The following is a 22,133-nucleotide window of genomic DNA, read 5'->3' as shown; positions in this document are numbered from 1 at the left end:
CCGGCCGGCGTGGCTCCGTGGCTGAGCGTCCACCTTGGCCTAAGGTCAGGGTTGGATTCCCGGTCAGGGCACAGGCCCGGGATGCGGGCTCCATCCCCAGGGTGGGGCGTGCGGGAGGCAGCCCATCAGTGATTCTCTCTCAGCATGGATATTTCTGTCTCTTTCTTCCTCTCCCTTTCCCTCGCTCTCTGTGACATCAATAGAAAATATATTAAAAACGGATTAATCTCTCAAAAGAAAGTAAGAGTCTCCCAGCCAGGCCCGCCCGGCACCGCTCCGCTGAAGGGCTGTGCGGCCTCTGAGGCTCCGATAATGAGGCGTCGGAGAGTAATTTTACGAGGCGACGGCCGTGGAGTCCGGGAGGATAAAGGGGCTTCTGTTCAGTTAGCCCGCCGCCTGTGAGCAGCGCGGACTAACGGTTGAAACGACGGCGATGGAAGAGGGAGGCCTGGCTCTGAAGAGGGGTGTCCGGGAGCACTCGCACGCCCTGGAGTTAAAAGGCTCGGCGGTGATTGGGGGCGGCCCCGGCCCATGACAGCCGTTATTTCTGAGAAAGACGCCCGAGCTCCGGCTGCCGCCAGCCACTCCTGAGCCTCCGGAGGATGGCCTGGCGGCCAGACGGGCAGGGGCGCAGTGCACACGGAGACGAGGAACAGGCGCTGGAAACGGGCGGTCAGAGACGGGAGGCCCCTGCTCTCCGGCCGGCCCACGGCAGGAGGGGGCGGTGTGTGCCTGAGAGCACGCTCCTGTCCCATGCTGCCCGCTGGCCTGGGAGCCCCTAGGGGGGAAGAGGGCAGGTGGGGAGAGGGCTCAGAGGCAGGACGCCCCGAATCCTGTCAGGGCTGCCACACCTGGCTGCGTGTGCATCTCGTAGCGACTACCATACCCACTTATTGTAAAAGAGCTCCCTTAATGTTATTATTTTATTTTTAAGGGAAAGGAAATAGCTCTTTTTGTTATTTACCTATGTATTTAAATACCTTTATTGGTTTTAGAGAGGCAGGGAGAGGGAGAGAGAGATGGAAGCATCAATGATGGGAGAGGATCATGGATCGGCGGCCTCCTGCACGCCCCCTCCTGGGGACCAGGAATCAAACCCTGACCTCCTGTTCATAGGTCGATGCTCACCTGCTGAGCCGCACCCCCGCCTGCCCAGCGCTTTTATCCTGATGGGTCAGAGGCTGTCTCTGCATCTGCTCCCGGGACTCTTCCCGGCCCGTCGCCCCGGGGAGGGCGTGGCTGAGTCTCCGCTGTGGAATCAGCCCTGGGCCCCGTGGTCCGCTCCGCGCGGCGGGGCCCCGTCTGCTCACGTTTCTGGACGGACGTCCACGGGAGAGATGGCTCTGGCCCGCAGGCCCCTCCCGGCCGTCGCCGTGCCTGGCCCCGTCGCCGGGGTAACGCGGCTGCGTTCTGTGACTGCCCAGGTTTCCGGAGTGAGAACGCCCGCTCCACAGCCCCGCCCGCGACGGTGACTTCCTGTCTCGGGGTTAGCTTTGCTTGTGGAATAAACCCCCAAGTGCAGCATTTCAAAACAAGCCTTCTTGTTTTCTTCTCTTCTTAAATAGAAAAGCAAACAAGAATGTGTTGACCACAGCAGAAGTACCCTCAGCGGAGGGAGACGTGGCGGGGCCGGACGGCGCCCTGGAGGGCTGGGCTGGCGGCCTCAGCTCCTGGGCCGGCAGAGGCGGGGGCTGGGGGCAGGGCCGGACGCACTGCCGCTGCGCACAGCTCCCCGGTGGCAGGTGTGACGGTCCCGTGGGGTGAGGTCTGTGCCGGGGTCGGCCGCGGACATTTCTGGCAGATTGCACGCTGCTGTCACAGCAGGCGTGTAAGATGGTCATCGGAAACAACGTCCAGGGCCCGGCCGGTCCCGTCCCCGGAAGGTGCCGTTCCGTTCCCCGGTCAGGCAGGGCACGTGCCCAGGTGTGAGGCTCCATCCCAGGTGGGGGATGTGCAGGAGGCAGCCAATCAATGTCTCTCTCTCTCCCCCTCTCCCTCTCTCCCTCCCTCTCCCTTTCCCTTCCTCTCTCTCTCTAAAAATTAATGAAAAAAAACCTTAAAAAAAAACAAAACGCTGCCCTAGCTGGTGTGGCTCAGCAGATGGAGCGAGGGCCTGTGAACTGAAGGGTCCTGGGTTTGATTCCTGCCAAGGGCACAGGCCCGGATTGGGGGCTCGATCCCCAGGGTGGGGCGAGCAGGAGGCAGCCAGTCGATGCTTCTCCCTCATCACTGATGTTTCTGTCTCTCCCTTCTCGCTGACATCAATACAAATATATTTAAAAATGATGAACAATAAGCTTGCAGTGCTTGCTCTGGCAGCACACACAGAGCAGCCCTGGAAGGGCGGGGTGCGTGCGTGCGTGTGTGTGTGTGTGTGTGCGCGTGCGTACGCTGGAGCCTCGGGGTGCGTCCACGGCGTCAGGAGGAGGTGGGGGAAGACGCTGGGGTCGCGTCCCGAGTGGCCAGTGTTTCCTGCAGGAAACAGGTGCTCCCCTGGCCTCTCGGGGACGGACTCGGGGTGAGGACCCACGGCGATCTGCCGGGTGCCGAGGCCATGGGTCTTTACACTGTTTACTCAGCCATAAATAAGCCACATGGCGAGTAAGTGGAGATGTGCCCCTGCACGCGCCCCCAGGAATGGAGGGACAGGCTGAGGAGCTGAGCACGGGGCCCGCCCGGCTCCCCTGCTCACAGCCTCCTCCTCAGCTCCGTGCTCAGCTTTCCCATCAGAGTGTGTGTGCATGTGGGGTCCGTGGCAGAAAGCAAAAGAGCTGCTAGCGAGTATGGGCAGAGCAAGGGGCCTGCAGGGAGAGGGACAGAGGGCAGAGCGAGGGGCCTGCAGGGAGGGCAGAGGGCAGAGCGAGGGGCCTGCAGGGAGGGGGACAGAGGGCAGAGGGGGGGCCTGCAGGGAGGGGGACAGAGGGCAGAGCGAGGGGCCTGCAGGGAGGGGCACAGAGGGCAGAGCGAGGGGCCTGCAGGGAGGGGGACAGAGGGCAGAGGGGGGGGGCTGCAGGGAGGGGGACAGAGGGCAGAGCGAGGGGCCTGCAGGGACAGAGGGCAGAGCGAGGGGCCTGCAGGGAGGGGGACAGAGGGCAGAGCGAGGGGCCTGCAGGGAGGGGGACAGAGGGCAGAGGGGGGGGGCCTGCAGGGAGGGGGACAGAGGGCAGAGGGGGGGCCTGCAGGGAGGGGGACAGAGGGCAGAGCGAGGGGCCTGCAGGGAGGGGGACAGAGGGCAGAGTGAGGGGCCTGCAGGGAGGGGGACAGAGGGCAGAGCGAGGGGGCCTGCAGGGAGGGGTACAGAGGGCAGAGCGAGGGGCCTGCAGGGAGGGGGACAGAGGGCAGAGGGGGGGGGCCTGCAGGGAGGGGGACAGAGGGCAGAGTGAGGGGCCTGCAGGGAGGGGGACAGAGGGAGGGGCTTGCAGGGAGGGGGACAGAGGGCAGAGGGGGGGCCTGCAGGGAGGGGGACAGAGGGCAGAGGGAGGGGCCTGCAGGGAGGGGGACAGAGGGAGGGGCCTGCAGGGAGGGGGACAGAGGGCAGAGGGGGGGCCTGCAGGGAGGGCAGAGGGCAGAGCGAGGGGTCAGAGGGCAGGCACAGCCATCGCTGTTTGGATGCCCCCCCCCCTTACCAGGGCCTGTGGGGAGAAAGGCACCCTCACCCACTCAGAGTCCGCCGGCCGCCCTGACGTGGGAGAGCAGCCTGCGTGTCCCCGTGCAGGAGGGTAGTGCCCAGGGGCAGGAGCCCGGCCCTCCAGGCTGGGGGGGGGGGAGCAGGCTGTGAGGCCTCCGTGGCCGCAGCACGGCCTCCGACGCGGGGGAGCCCGGGCCTGTGGGGCGCCCTCGGCCAGGGCTGTGCGTTGGCGGCGGGGCTCCGACAGGAAACAAGCAGAGGAGACTAAAGCTCAGCAGGCGCGGTGAGGCCGCTCCCTCCCGGCGGGAGGCGGGAGCGTGCGCACAGATGCTGCTTCGAGGGCGGACAGCCCAGCATCCGCTCTGCTCCCAGCAGCCCCCGCCTCGGGGCCGGCAGGGGCACCGTGTGGGTGACCCGGTCTGACCCCCGCCAGCCCGGCCGGCCCGGCCCAGTGCTGAGTGCTCACCAACCAGCCCGGAGAGACCGCGGTGCCCACACCGGACGTCTGCCATGACCAGGCCTGGTCCGGGGAGCTGCTGGCCTCCACGTCGCCGAGGAAACAGCTCCGTCCTGGGGTCCTCCTGGGCACCCGGGCGCTGGTCTTCCCTCCCCTTTTCACAGCGTCTCAGGCCCATGTTCCCTGCGGGCGTCCCGCCGTGTGCATGTCACGTAACGTGTGTGCGTTGCAGAGGCGTACAGATGTACACGGACTGCAGGGGCATGTTCCGTTACAGACACGCTACGTGTGCATGGCAGGGGTGTAAGATAGCGTATCACTTCCTGTGTCGTATGCTACGTGCGTGCCATCTGCTGTGTGCCCCGATGCGCAGGTCTGCGGGCTGTCACCCGTGCCCCCCTCAGGCGGTTGACTTGCTTCCCTCACACAGGCTCACTCCCCAGGGCCCAGGGGAACCTGGGGGACCCCGGCTGTCTGTCCCTGGGGCACCCCATTAGGGAATGGCGGTCTGCTCTTGAGATTCTCACATTTAGGAGCGGTCGACGCCCGATCGCCAGGGACCCCATGTTGGCCCCATGGGGGTGTCCGTGGCCCGCACTCCCCACTCGTACCCGCGGGCGGCGTGGCCTCTGCCCGGTCTCACGGCGCCCGTGCTCTCTCCGCAGACCAGGCGTTCCCGTGGCCGCCCACGCAGGCCTTCGATGAGGAGCGGCACTCCCCGGCCCCCAGGAGCATGAAGGGGCCGTCGGGGGGCCGGGCCCCGGCGCCGCTGTGCTCCGCCCACACCTGCGGCCTGGCGCCCCCCGAGGACTGCGAGCTCCTGCGCCTGGGCGCCGGCCCGCACCAGCCCTACCTGCTGAGCCCGCCGGCCGGCTGCCCGCTGGACCCCCGGCGCTGCTCGCCGCGCAGCTCGGTGCACTCGGAGTGCGTGATGGTGCCCGTGGTGCTGGGCGACCACGTGTCCAGCAGCACCTTCCCCCGCATGCACTACAGCTCGCACTACGAGGACTGCGCCGGGCCGCACGCCGCCGGCGCCACCAAGGCCAACCGCCTGCCGGCCAACCTGCTGGACCAGTTCGAGAAGCAGCTGCCGCTGCACCGGGACGGCTTCCACACGCTGCAGTACCAGCGGGCGCCGGCCGCGGGCGCCGAGCCGCGCGGCGAGAGCCCCGGCCGCATCCGGCACCTGGTGCACTCGGTGCAGAAGCTCTTCACCAAGTCCCACTCGCTGGAGGGCTCCTCCAAGGGCGGCGCCAACGGGGCCAAGGCGGACGGCCGGGCCGAGGACCACGGCCACGGCCACCACGCCAAGCACGGCAAGCGCAGCAAGAGCAAGGAGCGCCGGCCGGACGGCAAGCACCACCGCGCGGGCCTGAGCAGCTGGTGGAGCTCGGACGACAACCTGGACAGCGACAGCACCTACCGCGGGCCCGGCAGCGCCGCCCACCGGCACCTGGCGGAGCGCGTGGCCGAGCGCGTGGCCCGCTGCTACGCCGAGCCGCTGCCCGGCCCCTTCGGCGACCTCTCCCTCAGGACCGCCAAGAGCAACAGCGACGTCAAGTGCTCGGCCTGCGAGGGCGCCGCCCTGACGCCCGACCCCAAGTACATGAAGCGCAGCTCCTGGTCCACGCTCACCGTGAGCCAGGCCCAGGAGGCCTACCGCAAGAGCTCGCTGCACCTCGACAAGCCGCTGGCGCCCCCGGAGCCCAAGCCGGCCCTGCGGCCCTGCCACTACCTCCAGGTAAGGCGGCCGGTGCGCGGGCCGTGTGCTCGCCGGCTTCCGGCACACCGCCCGCCCCGGGCGCAGGCTGGCGGTCTGCGGGGGAGGCAGCCGGCGTGCCACGTGAGCACTTCCATCCGGGCAGGGCCCCGGCAGCATGGGGGGGCTGGCGATGTTAACGCCGTGTGTCTGTTCACAGTCGTGTGCACACGTGCGCACACATGCGTGCACAAGCACACACATGCACATACATGCACACACGCAGGCACTCACATGCATGCAGCCAGACCCCAGGGGCTGCAGCCTGTGGGTCGGTGAGAAGGACCCGCCCAGAAGCAGGAGGCCCAGCACCAGGGCCCCGAGTCCCGGGCGTCAGCCTGGGGCAGAGCACCACGGAGCCACCCGGGGTCAGGAGCCGCAGTCATCCTAGCAGCTCCGTCCGCTGTCCCGGTCCGCGGTCCAGACCCGGTGGTTCTGTTCCGAGGAGAGGCCGACCACGTGGCGTGTCAGGAAGGGGTGTCCCAGGAGGGTGGGCGGTGGCTGGGGCCTCACTGCTTAGCCACGTGGGACACGGACGCGCTGCGTGTGCTGGCGGGCCCCATGGCAGGCAGACATCCGTGCTCACGGCTCGCCGGCCTCTCCACGGTCCTCGTCAGAGCGGGGAGCTCTCGTCCTATCCGCCACGCGAGTCCCCCAGACAGTGACCCCAACACCTGAGGGGGTGCTGCCGTGGGGGCCGTGCCACCAACCTTGCTGCCCCGCCCAGACCCCCCCAGTCTCCCTCCCGCTGAAGCTGTCTGCCCCCTCCTTCTCGAACACCCCCTCCCCGGCCTGCACCAGCCCCTCCGCACGCTTTCCTTATGGCCAGCACCGGTCCTATAAAGGGGCAGCCCCGTGCCTACATCACGCAGCACCAGAACCAAGCAGGGCGGCCAGGACCCGCAGGACAGGGCCACTCAGGCCACTCAGTGCTGTGCCGGTCTGCACCGAGCGCGGGGCTGAGGGCTCTTCCTCCAGCGACATCACTGCAGATTGGAAGGCGCTGCGGGGTCGGGGAGCGCTGCGGGGTCGGGGGCGCTGCGGGGTCGGGGGGCCCTGCGGGGTCGGGGGGCGCTGCGGGGTCGGGGGGCCGCTGCGGGGTCGGGGGGCGCTGCGGGGTCAGGGGGGCCCTGCGGGGTCGGGGGGCCGCTGCGGGGTCGGGGGGCGCTGCGGGGTCAGGGGGGCCCTGCGGGGTCGGGGGGCGCTGCGGGGTCGGCGGGCGCTGCGGGGCCGGGGGGCGCTGCGGGTGAGGGGGCGCTGCGGGGGCCGGGGGGCGCTGCGGGGCCGGGGGGCGCTGCGGGGCCGGGGGGCGCTGCGGGGCCGGGGGGCCCTGCGGGGTCGGGGGGCGCTGCGGGGTCATTGAGCGCTGCGGGGTCGGGGGGCACTGCGGGGTCGGGGGGCGCTGCGGGGTCATTGGGCGCTGCGGGGTCGGGGGGCCCTGCGGGGTCGGGGGGCGCTGCGGGGCCGGGGGGCCCTGCGGGGTCGGGGGGCGCTGCGGGGTCATTGAGCGCTGCGGGGCCGGGGGGCCCTGCGGGGTCGGGGGGCGCTGCGGGGCCGGGGGGGCGCTGCGGGGTCGGGGGGCGCTGCGGGGTCGGGGGGCGCTGCGGGGCCGGGGGGCGCTGCGGGGTCGGGGGGCGCTGCGGGGCCGGGGGGCCCTGCGGGGTCGGAGGGCGCTGCGGGGACGGGGGGGCCCTGCGGGGTCAGGGGGGCCATCCGGGGTCAGGGGGCACTGCGGGGTCGGGGGGCGCTGCGGGGTCGGGGGGCAATGCGGGGTCGGCGGGCGCTGTGGGGGCGGCGGGCGCTGCGGGGGCGGGGGGCGCTGCGGGGTCGGGGGGCGCTGCGGGGTCGGGGGGCAATGCGGGGTCAGGGGGCCCTCAGGGGGCGCTGCGGGGTCAGGTGGCGCTGCGGGGTCAGCAGGCGCTGCGGGGTCGGGGGGCGCTGCGGTGTCATTGGGCCCTGCGGGGTCAGGGGGCGCTGCGGGGCCCTGGGGGAGGGCCTGGCTCCCCTGAGCCCTGGGATCTGCAGGGATGCGGGCTCCTTGTCTGCGTGAAGCTGCCTCGTCCTGGGATGCAGCCAGGTGGCCTCCGCCCGTCCTCCGGGGTCCCGGCTGGCGTGTGGTGTGTGGGGGGAGGGGTGGGGTGGGGGGGACACGACTCCTGACCTGGAGGTCCTGTCACACGTGCGTCTCCCCGGCAGCCTGTCCTGTTGGGGAGTCACGGGAGCTGAGCCCAGCACCGCTGAGAGGCCGGGCACAGACGTCCCCCAGGCAGCCTCCCCGGAGCCCCTGGCCGGGAAGCCGGGTGCTCGCACACCGCCGTCCCGCCGCCAGGAGGGGGCGCCCAGGAGCCTGCTCGGCCGGCGGGGAGGTGTCGCCAGGCGGGAGGGAGAAGCTAGCGAGATCTGAGCTGAGCAAGGCCTTGTTTTGTGTTTTTATTTATTCTGTAATTCTTTGTTGATGGAAGTATTACCTACGTCCCCTTCTCTCCACTGACCTCTCCCGCCCGCCTCGGCCCCCAGCCCAGCCTTCACCCTCTGTGGTCTGTGTCCATGGGCTATGCTTCTCTTCACTCAAGTTCTTCGGTTGATCTCTTACCACTTCCCGCCCACCCTTCCGGGCCTTCCCTCTGAGGTTTGACTGTCTGTCCGATGTTTCTGGATCTATTTTTCCCTTTTATTTTTTTTTAATATATATATTTTTTTATTTCAGAGAGGAAGAGGGAGAAAGAGACAGAAATATCAGTGATGAGAGAGAACCATTGATCGGCTGCCTCCTGCACGCCCACACTGGGGGTGGAGCTCACAACCTGGGCCTGGGCCCTTGGCCGGGCTCAAACCCGTGACCTTTCAGTCCACAGGCGGCGCTCTATCCACTGAGCCACCCTGGCCGGGCCCCGGGCCTGTGTTCAGTCATCAGGCTCCGTTGCCCATGAGATCCACGCTGAGCGCGGCCACGGATGCTTGTCTCTGTCCGGCCGGCTCGCTCCGCTCGGCGTGACGCTCTGCCGGGCCGCCACGCGGCGCACAGGGCGCTTCCCGTGTCCCGGGCAGACGGCGCGCGGACCTCGGAGGAGGGCTGTCCGCCTGCGGGCCGAGCAGCCGAGGGGCAGTGCGGGGAAGCGGGCCCGTCCGTCCTCAGAAAAGGCTCTGGTTTTCCCGTTTCCCGCGACCAAGCGTCAGGGGTCACCTTCCGTGAACGCCACCGCTGCAGGGGCTTCTGGGACAGGAAAGGGGCTCCCACGTGGTTACCACCAGGTGTCACGTGACACCCCTCCTCTCTGTTTCCGCTTCCTCCTCCCCGATGCGTGACTTCTGAGGCTGTGGTTCTTCCGGGTCGCGGAGGGTTCTTCCGGGTTGCAGAGGGCACTTTCCGGGTGGCAGAGGGTTCTTCCGGGTCGCGGAGGGCACTTCCGGGTCGCGGAGGGCACTTCCGGGTCGCGGAGGTCACTTCGGTTAGCGGAGCGTCCTCAGTTGCTTTTCCAACATGTCTTCACACTCCCGCCGTGTCCTCTGGCGCTTTGTAACGGGGAGAGCAGTAGCTTCCTGTGATGTCCTCTCAGGGTTCAGCCCGGGCACCCCCAGGGCTGCGGGCCTCCCGTTCAGCAATGGCTGACCCTGCAGGGCCTGCTGCGGCCGGGGAGGCTCGTGGCCGAGTGCCCACCATGGCCCGGGAGGTCAGGGCACACGCCCGGGTGCCCTCAGCGGTGTCCCTCCCCCCCTCCCTGAGGTCAGGGACGGCATGGACACAGGGCCTCCAGGTGGCTCTGACGCTGTCTCCCCCAGGTGCCTCAGGACGAGTGGGCCGGCTACCCGCCGGGCGGCAAGGACGACGAGATCCCCTGCCGGCGGATGCGCAGCGGCAGCTACATCAAGGCCATGGGCGACGAGGACAGCGGCGAGTCCGACGCCAGCCCCAAGACGTCGCCCACGGCGGCCCTGCGGCCGGAGCCGCTGCTCAAGTCCCTGGCCCCGCGGCCGCTGGGCGGGCTGCCCACGTAAGACCCACCTCCGCGCCCTCCCCGTCCCCGCGGCCCCCGGGGGCCACTTCCGGGACGTCCCAGGCGGTGGCCACCCGCAGGCACGTCCTTCCGCAGGGACCGGACCGGGGCTTCTCAGCCCGGTGTTCACTTAGAGCAGGAGCCACACAGCGTGTCCACCACGTCCGCTCAGATCGCTCGGTTATTGTCATCAGAAGCGTGGGGGGGGGGGAGTGTGTGTGTGAGTGTGTGCGTGTGTGTGTGAGAGAGAGTGTGTGTGTGTGTGTGTGAGAGAGTGACTGTGCGTGTGTGTGTGTGTGTGAGAGAGTGTGTGCGTGTGTGTGTGAGAGAGTGAGTGTGCGTGTGAGTGTGTGAGTGTGCGTGTGCATGAGTGTGTGTGAGCATGTGAGAAGTGTGTGCGAGTTGTATGAGTGCGTGAGAGAGTATGCGCCGATGGTGTGTGAGTGTGCATGAGTGTACAAGTGTGCCATGACTGTGTGTGAGAGTGTGTGAAAGCTGTGTTAGTGTGTGTGTGAGCATGTGACATGTATGAGTTGTATGAGTGTGTGTGAGTGTGCAGGAGTGTATGAGTGTGTCATGACTGTAGGTGTGAGTATGTGTGTGTATGTGTGAGTGTGTGAGCATGTGAGATGTGTGAGAGAGTTGTATGAGTGTGCATGAGAGAGAGAGAGTGTGTGTGTGTGTGTGTGTGTGTGTGAGAGAATCATAATATGACATTTTTACTATGATTTCATAAGTGCACACTTAGGCAACACATTTTTGCCGGGGGAGAGGAGGACATGGACTGAACATGTATGTGCAGGAGCATCTGACACACAAAATGGGTTTAGTTTTTATTTTTTAATCCTCATCCCAAGACGTGTTGAGACAGGGGGTATCGGCCGGTGGTTCCCACACGGTCTGGACCGGGGTTCGAATCTGCCACCTCGGGGTGCACAGGGCGCCTCAGCTGACGGAGTCCCCGCCCCTCCCCCAGGGCCAGCGTGTCCAGGGGACATGGGGCTGTAGCCCTGGCGACATGGCTCCCCCTCTGATCCCTCTGACAACCGCTCACTCAGCCTGGCCCCCCGGCCGGAGTTTTCTGGAAAACTCGCAAACTGATGGAAAAACTAACCTCGGAAATGCCGAGCCAGAGGTTTACCGGGGCCTTCTCTCCAGTCACACTCGCCGCTGCCCATGCCGGCAGCGGCAGGAAACCAGTGCTGTCACCGTGCTCCCAGGTCTCGGGCGGCAGTGCTTGCCGGGCAGCTGTGCCGGAGCCACGGGTGCCCGAGAGGACCCCGTGGGCCGGAAATCCGCCTGGCGGGCAGGGGGCGGAGCTTCCGCCCACCGAGTGCCCGTGGGGTCCTGTGTCAGCCGCTCACTCAGCCCTCCTAAACTCAGACAGCCCCTTAAGGTGTGGTGCGGTGGTCTGGGCACTGTCCCAGTGTCATTCCCGGGCAGGGCCCGGGTCCGGCCAGTGTGGCTCAGTGGTCGAGTGGTTGAGCGACCACCTAGGAACCAGGAGGTCACCATTCAATTCCTGGTCAGGGCACATGCTCGGATTGTGGGCTCCATCCCCAGTAGGAGGCGTGCATGAGGCAACTGACCCATGATTCTCTCTCATCATGGCTGTTTCCATCTCTCTCTCTCCTCTCCCTTCCTCTCTGTAAGAAAGAAAGAAAAAAGAAATCTTTAAAATAGAGGATGCCTGTGTTTGGGATCCCGTGTTTGGTGTAAAAGCAGGTGCCCTCTGTCTCTCCTTCGTCCGACCCCATAAATCTCCACCCCCTTCCCGGGCGGGGGCGGGGAGGGCCGTTTGGTCCGGGCCCCGCCGTGGGTGTGGCGGAGGCAGCTGTGCAGAGGTGGCACGTGCTGTTACGTAAGCTTGTTTTTCCCGGAGCTGAGTCACCGGGAGGCTGAGCCGCTCGGCAGCGGGCGGGTGGGCGCAGGCAGAGGGGAGTGGAGCCCTCCGGGAGCGTGGCTCTCCCACAGCCACGTCTCTCCTGTGGCTCCCAGAGCCGGGCCTCCCCGCACAGCGACTCGAAGACGGGCATCATGGGGGGAGGGGGGAGATTTGCAGGAAAGTGTTTCTGTATGATTCTAGAAACCTTCCCGTGGCTCCCTGTAACATGTCTGAGCTCCCACCAGGCCCACACGGGCACTAACACCTCATCCCTGGCAGCTGGGCCACTCCAGCGGGAATGACCGCTTGGGGCGTAACTGAGGGGCTCATGGGAGTTTCCAGACGACGTGGGGCTCCCCGGGAGGGCGGCCCGGGTCCCGCCGGGGCTGCGCGTGCGGACGGCGCCCTCACCGGGCACGGCGTCGGACTCCCAGCCCCCAGTGGGCGACGGTTTCAGGAAGCCCGGCCCTGGTCGCCGTAGGAGAAAGCCCGAGTCGCTGTTAAAACAGTCGGTTCAGCGCAGCGAGCCTGAGGCTCAAGGTCCAGGCCCCTGCCTGCCGCCAGCACTCTGATCTCAGGTTGAAGGCATGAATCTGGAGCGGACGCTGCGTCCGGCTCTGCCTTGGCCTGGGTGCACCAGGGCGGGCGCTCATAGCTGCCGTGCCTCAGTGTCCCTGTTGGCATCGTGGTGGGTATGAACGGCCCTAGCATGCCCGGCCAGCGGGGCTCAGTGGCTGAGCGTCACCCTATAACCCGGAGGTCATGGTTCAGCTCCCGGCCAGGGCACGGGAACGGAACGGTGGACTCATGCCCAGGTGGGGGACTTGTGTGGGGTGTGCAGGAGGCAGCTGATCTGTGACTCTCTCTCATCATGGATGTTCCTCTCCCTTCCTCTCTGAAATCAATACAAATATGTTTTAACTAAATAAATAAAAGAAATGTGAACTGCCCTCCCCGACAGGGTTCCTTGGAGACAGATGGTCAGGACGTGGTGAAATGCCCGCAGGGAAGCCAGGCCCTGGCCTGTGCCCGCGCAGCTGCCGTCTAGTTTAAGAGGAATTTGGGATGAGGGAGTCATTGGGGTGAGAGTAGATGCCCTAAACGTAGGCCCCCGATCCTGCCGAGTGGTCCGTGAGTGCCGTCCCCGGCCACAGCGCCTGGCACTCTGCACACCGCAGCCCCACCAGGAGGCGCGCCGGCACCTCTTGGGCTGGGAGCACCCGTCACCAGAGCCGTTACCATGATGGGTGGCGCCATTGCCAGCCGTGCATGCCGTTCCAGGGGAAGGAAATGAGGGCTTGGTGTTAATCCGCAGACACCAAGGTCTGAGCAGTGGCGACTTCAAGGACATGCAGGAGAAAGAAAGTTTGCGTTTTCCAAAAACAGGGGAGCCAAGGGCCTATGGTCAGCACAGCCCCCTGACCCTGCACCGAACACACATACACATGCATGCACACAGATACACGCACACACAGAGACACGCATGCACACATAGAGACAATGCACACATCTGTGCGCACTGCACACAGACTCATGCGTGCACACATGCCCGCACACAGAAACACATGCACGCGCACACAACATACACACGAAGTGGGCTGTGATCTGCATGGTCCACACAATCCACAGGAGCCCCCACACATGGCCATGTCCTGGAGAGCAGAGGGAATTTTGCTGCTTCCACGGGCTCTGGCCAGTTCCGTGTGGGGACAGCCAGCGCCCGCCCTCGGACTGAGGGGTCGCAGGCTCGGTTCCAGTCGAGGGCACGCACCTGGTTGCAGGCTCGATCCCAGCCCTGGTTGGGCGTGAGCAGGAGGCAGCCAATGGGTACGTCTCTCTCACATCCACGGTGATCTCCCTCCCTCCCACGCTCTTCAAAAGCCCATGGAAATGCATTCTCGGGTGAGGATCGCCACCAACAAAAAGCGGTTGCCTTGAATAGCAAGGCACCTGCTAACCGGCCGACTGGAGCCAGAGGCAGCCAGGTTCCCTCAGGCTGTGCCGGGCCTTCCCTAGCGTCCTCGTGTGCGGAGATTGTTCGCAGAGCCTGGGGGAGCTCCGCGTGCTGGCGGGGTAGCTCAGCGGACACTCAGGCGCCCCCCATTGCCACACACCCTTCCGACGTTTAGCAAAGAGCAGGAAGGGAGGCGGGAGGACGGTGTTCCGGGCGTTCCTCGGTCTGCTGCTCCTCCCGCCGTGTCGCAGAGTCTGGGCAGCGTTGCATAAGTGCAGACTGAAGGCAGGCCTTTTCCGTCCCTTCGCCCTCTGGTCGGCCACGTCCCCGAGAGCCAGTGCGGTGTTGATGAGCTTTCCCGGGTGTTTGGCCTCAGCTCGGCTCCCTTCCACTCGGCTCTTCCTTAAAACCGGGGGGTGACGCTCATGTCCTGCCTGGCCGAAGAATGTCAGGAGGCAGAGCTGTTTTGCAATTAGCCTCGCCCTCCCGCTGGGTGCGATTCATGTTTGTACATGTGAGCCGTGTGGGGGTTTGCGTGAGGCAGAGGCACCCGTCCACTGGAGGTTTGGGCTGGGCTCAGCCCCGTTGCATCGCGCCCCGGCCCCCCCCCCCCCCTGTGCTGTTCATGGGATCCCTTTTCTCTCCTCCTTCCCTTGCAGCCAGAGCTACCTGCAAGCCGCCAGCGACGGGCCGGCCGGCCACAGCCTGGACCCTGCCGCCAACTACAACTCCCCGAAGTTCCGCTCCCGGAACCAGAGCTACATGAGGGCGGTCAGCATGCTGAGCCAGGCCAGCTGCGTGAGCCAGGTGGGGGCCCCCCCTGTAGCTGTGTCCCGGAGTCTTCCTGTCAGGGTGACACCCTCCACCCCCAGGTCCAGAGGTGCTGTGCTCGCTCTTCCCCGCAGCCTCTCTGAGCGCAGGCAGACCTGCCGGCCACCCCTGAAGTCTTGGCTGGGGGTCCCGACGACACCACGGGCAGCTTGGAGCGGGCGTTTGCCTTCTGGCTCAGTAAGAAGTAACCCACCCTCTCGGGCTGGGCTCCGTGGCCAGAGCGCCGGCCTGCGGACTGAAGGGCTCCGTGTTTGATTCTGGTCGAGGGCACATGCCCGGGTTGCAGGCTCCTTCCCGGTGCTGGTCGGGCCTTGTGTGGAAAGCAGCCAATTAGCATGTCTCTCCCACCTCGATGTGGCTCTGTGTCTCCCCCTCCCTTCTGCTCTCTCTAAAAACCAATGGAGAAATACCCTCAGGTGAGGACTGACAGCAACAACAAAGAGATTGCCCACCACGCTCTCTCCTGAGCTGAGCGATCCAGTGCTGATGTCACACTCGCTGTGCTGATGTCACATGCACCGTGTTGGTGTCACACTCGCCGTGCTGGTGTCACACTTGCCCTGCTGATGTCACACACACCGTGCTGGTGTCACACTCGCCATGCTGATGTCACACTGGCCGTGCTGATGTCACACTCGCTGTTCTGATGTCACATGCACCGTGTTGGTGTCACACTCGCTGTGCTGATGTCACACACACAGTGCTGGTGTCACACTCTCCGTGCTGATGTCACACTGGCCGTGCTGATGTCACACTCACTGTGCTGATGTCACACACACCATGCTGATGTCACACTCGCCGTGCTGGTGTCACACTCGCTGTGCTGATGTCACACTCACCGTGCTGGTGTCACACTCACCATGCTGATGTCACACTGGCCGTGCTGATGTCACACTGGCCGTGCTGATGTCACACACACCGTGCTGATGTCACACACACCGTGCTGATGTCACACCGTGCTGGTGTCACACTCGCCGTGCTGATGTCACACACACCGTGCTGGTGTCACACTCACCATGCTGATGTCACACTGGCCGTGCTAATGTCACACACACCGTGCTGATGTCACACCGTGCTGGTGTCACACTCGCCGTGCTGATGTCACACACACCGTGCTGGTGTCACACTCACCATGCTGATGTCACACTGGCCGTGCTGATGTCACACTGGCCGTGCTAATGTCACACACACCGTGCTGATGTCACACCGTGCTGGTGTCACACTCGCCGTGCTGATGTCACACACACCGTGCTGGTGTCACACTGGCCGTGCTGATGTCACACCGTGCTGGTGTCACACTCGCCGTGCTGATGTCACACCGTGCTGGTGTCACACTCGCCGTGCTGATGTCACACTCGCCGTGCTGGTGTCACACTTGCCCTGCTGATGTCACACTGGCCGTGCTGATGTCACACTGGCCGTGCTGATGTCACACACACCGTGCTGATGTCACACCCACTGTGCTGATGTCACACTCGCCGTGCTGATGTCACACTGGCCGTGCTGATGTCACACTCGCCGTGCTGATGTCACACACACCGTGCTGGTGTCACACACACCATGCTGATGTCACACTCGCCGTGCTGCTGTCACACTCGCTGTGCTGGGGGTGGGAGACTCTCCGGAAGCTGGTGGGTTTCGTGCCCATGGGTCCGGCTGTGCGTGGCGGCCTCACCACCAACCGCGCCTTCCGGTTGCAGATGAGCGAGGCAGAGGTCAACGGGCAGTTCGAGTCGGTGTGCGAGTCGGTGTTCGGCGAGGCGGAGTCGCAGGCCATGGACGCCCTGGACCTGCCCGGCTGCTTCCGGACGCGCAGCCACAGCTACCTGCGCGCCATCCAGGCCGGCTATGCCCAGGACGACGAGTGTCTCCCCGTGCTGACGCCAGCTCACGTCACCGCCACCATCCGTTCCACTGCAGGTGAGACGTGTGGCGCCCCCGGTGGCGGGCGGGTGCGTCTCCTCCCAGGAACCCCGCGCAGGGCCGCCGGCTCCGGGGCCGGGAACTGCTCGCCTGGGCGGGTGACGTCGTGACTGCCAGGGCGCGCTGAACAGTTTCTCTCACAGGTAACTTCTTTCTTCTGAGGATGAAACCCGTAGTTGTCAAGGTTTTTAGAAACAGTTAAGTCTGCCTGGCCCATGGGGCTCCGGTGGAGTACATGTTTGCACACACAGGAGGTCACGGGTTCGATTCCCGGTCAGGGCACAGGCCCAGGTTGCGGGCTCAATCCCCACTGGGGGGCGTGCAGAAGGCAGTCGGTCCATGGTTCTCTCTCATCATGGATGTTTCTATCTCTCCCTCTCCTGTCCTCTCTGACACCCATAAAAACACACTTTAAAAAAGGAAAGAGTGTAAGCACTGCCCATTAGCAGGTGGTGGCTCTTTACCTGTCAGCGTTCGGTCGAAGGCAGCCAGCCCTCGGAGGCTCAGGGACGCGGGCGCACGGGCTGGCCGTCCAGCCGTCCCCCCGCTCAGTGAGCCCATAAACTTGATTCACGGCCGCCGGCACCAGGCATCGGCATAAATCCTCCAGCTGCTGGCAGACTCCGGGAGCCAATGTCACCGTTTCCGCCGTCCTGTGGCAGCCGCATCCACCCCAGGGAATTTACCGCCTGCCGCCCCGCGCTAACATTTCCCCGCGCCGTCATTTCTGTGCACGATGGATAGCCGTGCCGGAGCCGGCGGTAAAATCCCGTGCTGCCTGCTCAGAGCTCGCCGCGCTGAGGAGAGGTGACCGGAATACATGAGGCTCGGGACACGGCCACCGTCACACAGACCCAGGGCGTTCTCAGAGGCCCTGGGCACCAGGCTCCAGATCTCAGCACCGGAGCCAGAGCGGGCCAGGGACAGGGCAGAGCCGGGACGGGGGCAGATAGAGTGGGGACAGGGGCAGAGAGGGGACAGGGACAGATAGAGCGGGGACAGGGGCAGAGCAGGGACAGGGACAGAGCGGGGACAGGGACAGGGGCAGAGCGGGGACGGGGACAGAACGGGGACAGGGGCAGAGCGGGGACGGGGACAGAGCGGGGACGGGGACAGAGCGGGGACAGGGACAGAGAGGGGACGGGCAGAGCGGTGACGGACAGAGCGGGGACGGGGACAGAGCGGGGACAGGGACAGAGAGGGGACGGGCAGAGCGGGGACGGGGACAGAGAGGGGACGGGGACAGAGCGGGGACGGGGACAGAGCGGGGACGGGGGCAGAGCGGGGACGGGCAGAGCGGGGACGGGGACAGAGAGGGGACGGGGGCAGAGAGGGGACGGGGACAGAGCGGGGACGGGGACAGAGCGGGGACAGGGACAGAGCGGGGACGGGGACAGAGCGGGGACGGGGGCAGAGCGGGGACGGGCAGAGCGGGGACGGACAGAGAGGGGACGGGCAGAGCGGGAACAGGGACAGAGCGGGGACGGGGACAGAGCGGGGACGGGGACAGAGAGGGGACGGGGACAGAGAGGGGACGGGGACAGAGCGGGGACGGACAGAGAGGGGACGGGCAGAGCGGGAACAGGGACAGAGCGGGGACGGGGACAGAGCGGGGACGGGGACAGAGAGGGGACGGGGACAGAGCGGGGACGGGGACAGAGCGGGGACGGGGACAGAGCGGGGACAGGGACAGAGAGGGGACGGGGGCAGAGCGGGGACGGGGGCAGAGCGGGGACGGGCAGAGCGGGGACGGGGACAGAGAGGGGACGGGGGCAGAGAGGGGACGGGGACAGAGCGGGGACGGGGACAGAGCGGGGACGGGCAGAGAGGGGACGGGGACAGAGCGGGGACGGGGACAGAGCGGGGACGGGGACAGAGCGGGGACAGGGACAGAGAGGGGACGGGGACAGAGCGGGGACGGGGACAGAGCGGGGACGGGGACAGAGAGGGGACGGGGGCAGAGCGGGGACGGGGGCAGAGCGGGGACGGGGACAGAGCGGGGACGGGCAGAGCGGGGACAGGGACAGAGAGGGGACGGGCAGAGCGGGGACGGACAGAGCGGGGACGGGGACAGAGCGGGGACGGGGACAGAGCGGGGACAGGGACAGAGAGGGGACGGGCAGAGCGGGGACGGGGACAGAGCGGGGACGGGCAGAGCGGGGACGGGGACAGAGAGGGGACGGGGACAGAGCGGGGACGGGCAGAGCGGGGACGGGGACAGAGCGGGGACGGGCAGAGCGGGGACGGGGACAGAGAGGGGACGGGGACAGAGAGGGGACGGGGACAGAGCGGGGACGGGCAGAGCGGGGACAGGGACAGAGCGGGGACGGGCAGAGCGGGGACGGGGACAGAGCGGGGACGGGGACAGAGAGGGGACGGGGACAGGGACAGGGACAGAGCGGGGACAGGGACAGGGACAGAGCGGGGACAGGGACAGAGCGGGGACGGACAGAGCGGGGACAGAGCGGGGACGGGGACAGAGCGGGGACGGGCAGAGCGGGGACGGGGACAGAGAGGGGACGGGGACAGAGCGGGGACGGACAGAGCGGGGACGGGGACAGAGAGGGGACGGGGACAGAGCGGGGACGGGCAGAGCGGGGACGGGGACAGAGCGGGGACGGGGACAGAGCGGGGACAGGGACAGAGAGGGGACGGGGGCAGAGCGGGGACGGGGGCAGAGCGGGGACGGGGACAGAGCGGGGACGGGCAGAGCGGGGACAGGGACAGAGAGGGGACGGGCAGAGCGGGGACGGACAGAGCGGGGACAGAGCGGGGACGGACAGAGCGGGGACGGACAGAGCGGGGACAGGGACAGAGCGGGGACGGGCAGAGCGGGGACGGGGACAGAGCGGGGACGGGCAGAGCGGGGACGGGGACAGAGAGGGGACGGGGACAGAGAGGGGACGGGGACAGAGCGGGGACGGGCAGAGCGGGGACAGGGACAGAGCGGGGACGGGCAGAGCGGGGACGGGGACAGAGCGGGGACGGGGACAGAGAGGGGACGGGGACAGGGACAGGGACAGAGCGGGGACAGGGACAGGGACAGAGCGGGGACAGGGACAGAGCGGGGACAGGGACAGGGGCAGAGCGGGGACAGGGACAGAGAGGGGACGGGGACAGGGACAGGGACAGAGCGGGGACAGGGACAGGGACAGAGCGGGGACAGGGACAGAGCGGGGACAGGGACAGGGACAGAGCGGGGACAGGGACAGAGCGGGGACAGGGACAGGGACAGAGCGGGGACGGGGACAGAGAGGGGACGGGGACAGGGACAGAGCGGGGACAGGGACAGAGCGGGGACAGGGACAGAGCGGGGACAGGGACAGAGCGGGGACAGGGACAGAGCGGGGACAGGGACAGGGACAGAGCGGGGACAGGGACAGAGCGGGGACAGGGACAGGGACAGAGCGGGGACGGACAGAGCGGGGACAGGGACGGGGGCAGAGCGGGGACGGGGACAGAGCGGGGACAGGGACAGAGCGGGGACAGGGACAGAGCGGGGACGGGGACAGAGCGGGGACGGGGACAGAGCGGGGACGGGGACAGAGCGGGGACGGGGGCAGAGCGGTGACGGGGACAGAGAGGGGACGGGAACAGGGACAGAGTGGGGACAGGGACAGAGCAGGGACGGGCAGAGCGGTGACGGGCAGAGCGGGGACGGGGACAGAGCGGGGACGGGGACAGAGCGGGGACGGGCAGAGCGGGGACGGGCAGAGCGGGGACAGGGACAGAGCGGGGACGGGGACAGAGCGGGGACGGGGACAGAGAGGGGACGGGGACAGAGAGGGGACGGGAACAGGGACAGAGTGGGGACAGGGACAGAGCGGGGACAGGGGCAGAGCGGGGACAGGGACAGGGTGGGGCCCAGGAAGGGGTGTCACCAGCCCTGGAAACAGAGCCTCTTGTTTGCATGGAAAAGGCTTCAGCAAGACGTGGGCGAGGTCACGTGGAATTACAATTGCAGAACTTGTCCCACTCTCAGGGAAGGCCTGCACTAATTGGCCCCCCTTTTTAAGATGTTTTTATTGATTTTTAGAAGAGGAAGAGGCAGAGAGAGAGAAACATCAGTGATGAGAGAGGATCATCATGGGTCGGCTGCCTCCTGCACGCCCCCCACTGGGGATGGAGCCACACCCCGGGCCTGAGCCCTGACAGGAATGGAACCGTGACCTCCTGGGTCACAGGTGAACGCTCAGCCCCGATCCCGCTGGCCGGGCTGGTCAGTATTTAAAGCTTGTTATTAGCTTTCCTCGGTGGAATCGGCGTGCCACCGTGTCTGTCTAATCAGAGAAATGACAGGCGGCGCCTGAACAAGGCAGACAGACAGTACGGACGGCATCCGCTCCCGAAGGGGTTCAGGCCCTGTCGCGGGCGAGGCGGGCTTTGTATTCATGTCAAATCCCTGGGAGACGGGGCTTGAACCCCGACAGGTCAGGCCGCCCTTGGTCGGTACGCGTGTGTGGAGAGAGGGAGGTTTTTCTGACAAATTGAGGTTCGTTGTGGATCTAAAAGTGTCTCTGGAAAATAACTCCCCAACAGAGTTTTTTCCAAAAGCATAAACAGGGTGATTTTGAAAAACAGGACTTATTGAGACGATTCCTTATTCACGCCCGAAGAGTAAGTGGGGGCGCTGCTAGTTAAATGGTAAGATACATGCATGGAGGCTGTTAGTGAGGAATTCGGGAACCTGTGATAATCATCTCCAGGATGTCCCCAAGTACAAAGGCAGCGTTTACTGAAATATGTTTCCTTTTCTGCCCGGCCGGTGTGGCTCAGTGGTTGAGCGTTGCCCTCTGAACCCGGTCTGATTCCCAGTCAAGGGCATATGCCCGGGTTGCAGGCTCCATCTCCAGTAGGGGGCGAGCAGGAGGCAGCCGACCCATGATTCTCCCTCATCATGGATGTTTCCGTCTCTCCCTTCCTCTCTGACATCCATTAAATAAATTTTTAAAATGAGAAAAATAGCCAAATGGGCCTGTTTTTAATCTAATCTGCAGCCCGCCGGGTCCAGGCCCCGCTGCTCAGCAACATGCCCCTCCTTCCACCACAGACACCCCTGCGCACCGACGCGTGTCCTCCCTCAGACGGAGGGTTCTGAACACGTCTCACCTTCACGCCCCACGGCCGCCCCTGGCCCACAGGGATCGCCGGGCAGACGGGCTTGTTGACACGGCCTCCCGGTTGTCCGGGAGGGAGGGTGCTGACGCCGGGGGAAGTGCCGGGAGGTGGGTTGTAACGGCTCTGCTCCGGTCAGACGTGTTCCCGGCGTCTGTCACCGCGGACCACGCAGTCATCCACACGGGGGGGGGAATCTGCAGACAGCCAGAGCTCCCCATGGTGCCAGGACTGTGGGGAGCAGCCTGTCTCCCCGGGGTAACTGGGGCCCCGGGAGGCCGGCCTCCTCAGCTCCGGGTGCAGGCCCCTCCCCACCCCCACATTGGCCCTCCGCCTGCGTGTGCAGGGCCCGGGGTGCATGGGCCTAGGCGCGGGATTCAGAGCACTCCCTCATAGTCCTGAATGTGAGTCACCAGTGAGAGTGGGGGCGGGGGGAAGGGGCGGGATTAGGACGTGGGCTTGGGGGCGGGGTTCAGAGGGATAAGGGGGTGGGGTCTCCGGGACCCGCCAGTGTAAGCACTCATGCAGCTCAGACAAAGCCTGGGACGGACCCTCTGCTCCGAGGCTTCGAAGCCAAGCCGTCAGA

The 22,133-nt window shown here is 66.1% G+C and overlaps 1 protein-coding gene across 1 annotated transcript in view; it reads left to right on the top strand.

Moving 5' to 3' along the window:
- Positions 1-22,133, top strand: part of DLGAP2 (DLG associated protein 2) — a 47,021-nt gene that overhangs the window by 2,559 nt on the left and 22,329 nt on the right. The window contains exons 2-5 of the mRNA XM_036437662.2: positions 4,751-5,826; positions 9,625-9,836; positions 14,338-14,485; positions 16,210-16,429. Coding sequence (XP_036293555.1) covers positions 4,819-5,826; positions 9,625-9,836; positions 14,338-14,485; positions 16,210-16,429 — 1,588 coding nt within the window. The 5' untranslated portion in view covers positions 4,751-4,818. The remainder of the gene's footprint in view (positions 1-4,750; positions 5,827-9,624; positions 9,837-14,337; positions 14,486-16,209; positions 16,430-22,133) is intronic.

This window comes from Pipistrellus kuhlii, unplaced genomic scaffold (assembly GCF_014108245.1).
Source record: "Pipistrellus kuhlii isolate mPipKuh1 unplaced genomic scaffold, mPipKuh1.p scaffold_m20_p_148, whole genome shotgun sequence".
NCBI classification, from domain to species: domain Eukaryota; kingdom Metazoa; phylum Chordata; class Mammalia; order Chiroptera; family Vespertilionidae; genus Pipistrellus; species Pipistrellus kuhlii.
Note: the sequence above shows the minus strand (reverse complement) of the source record. Positions and strands in the feature narration are given on the sequence as shown.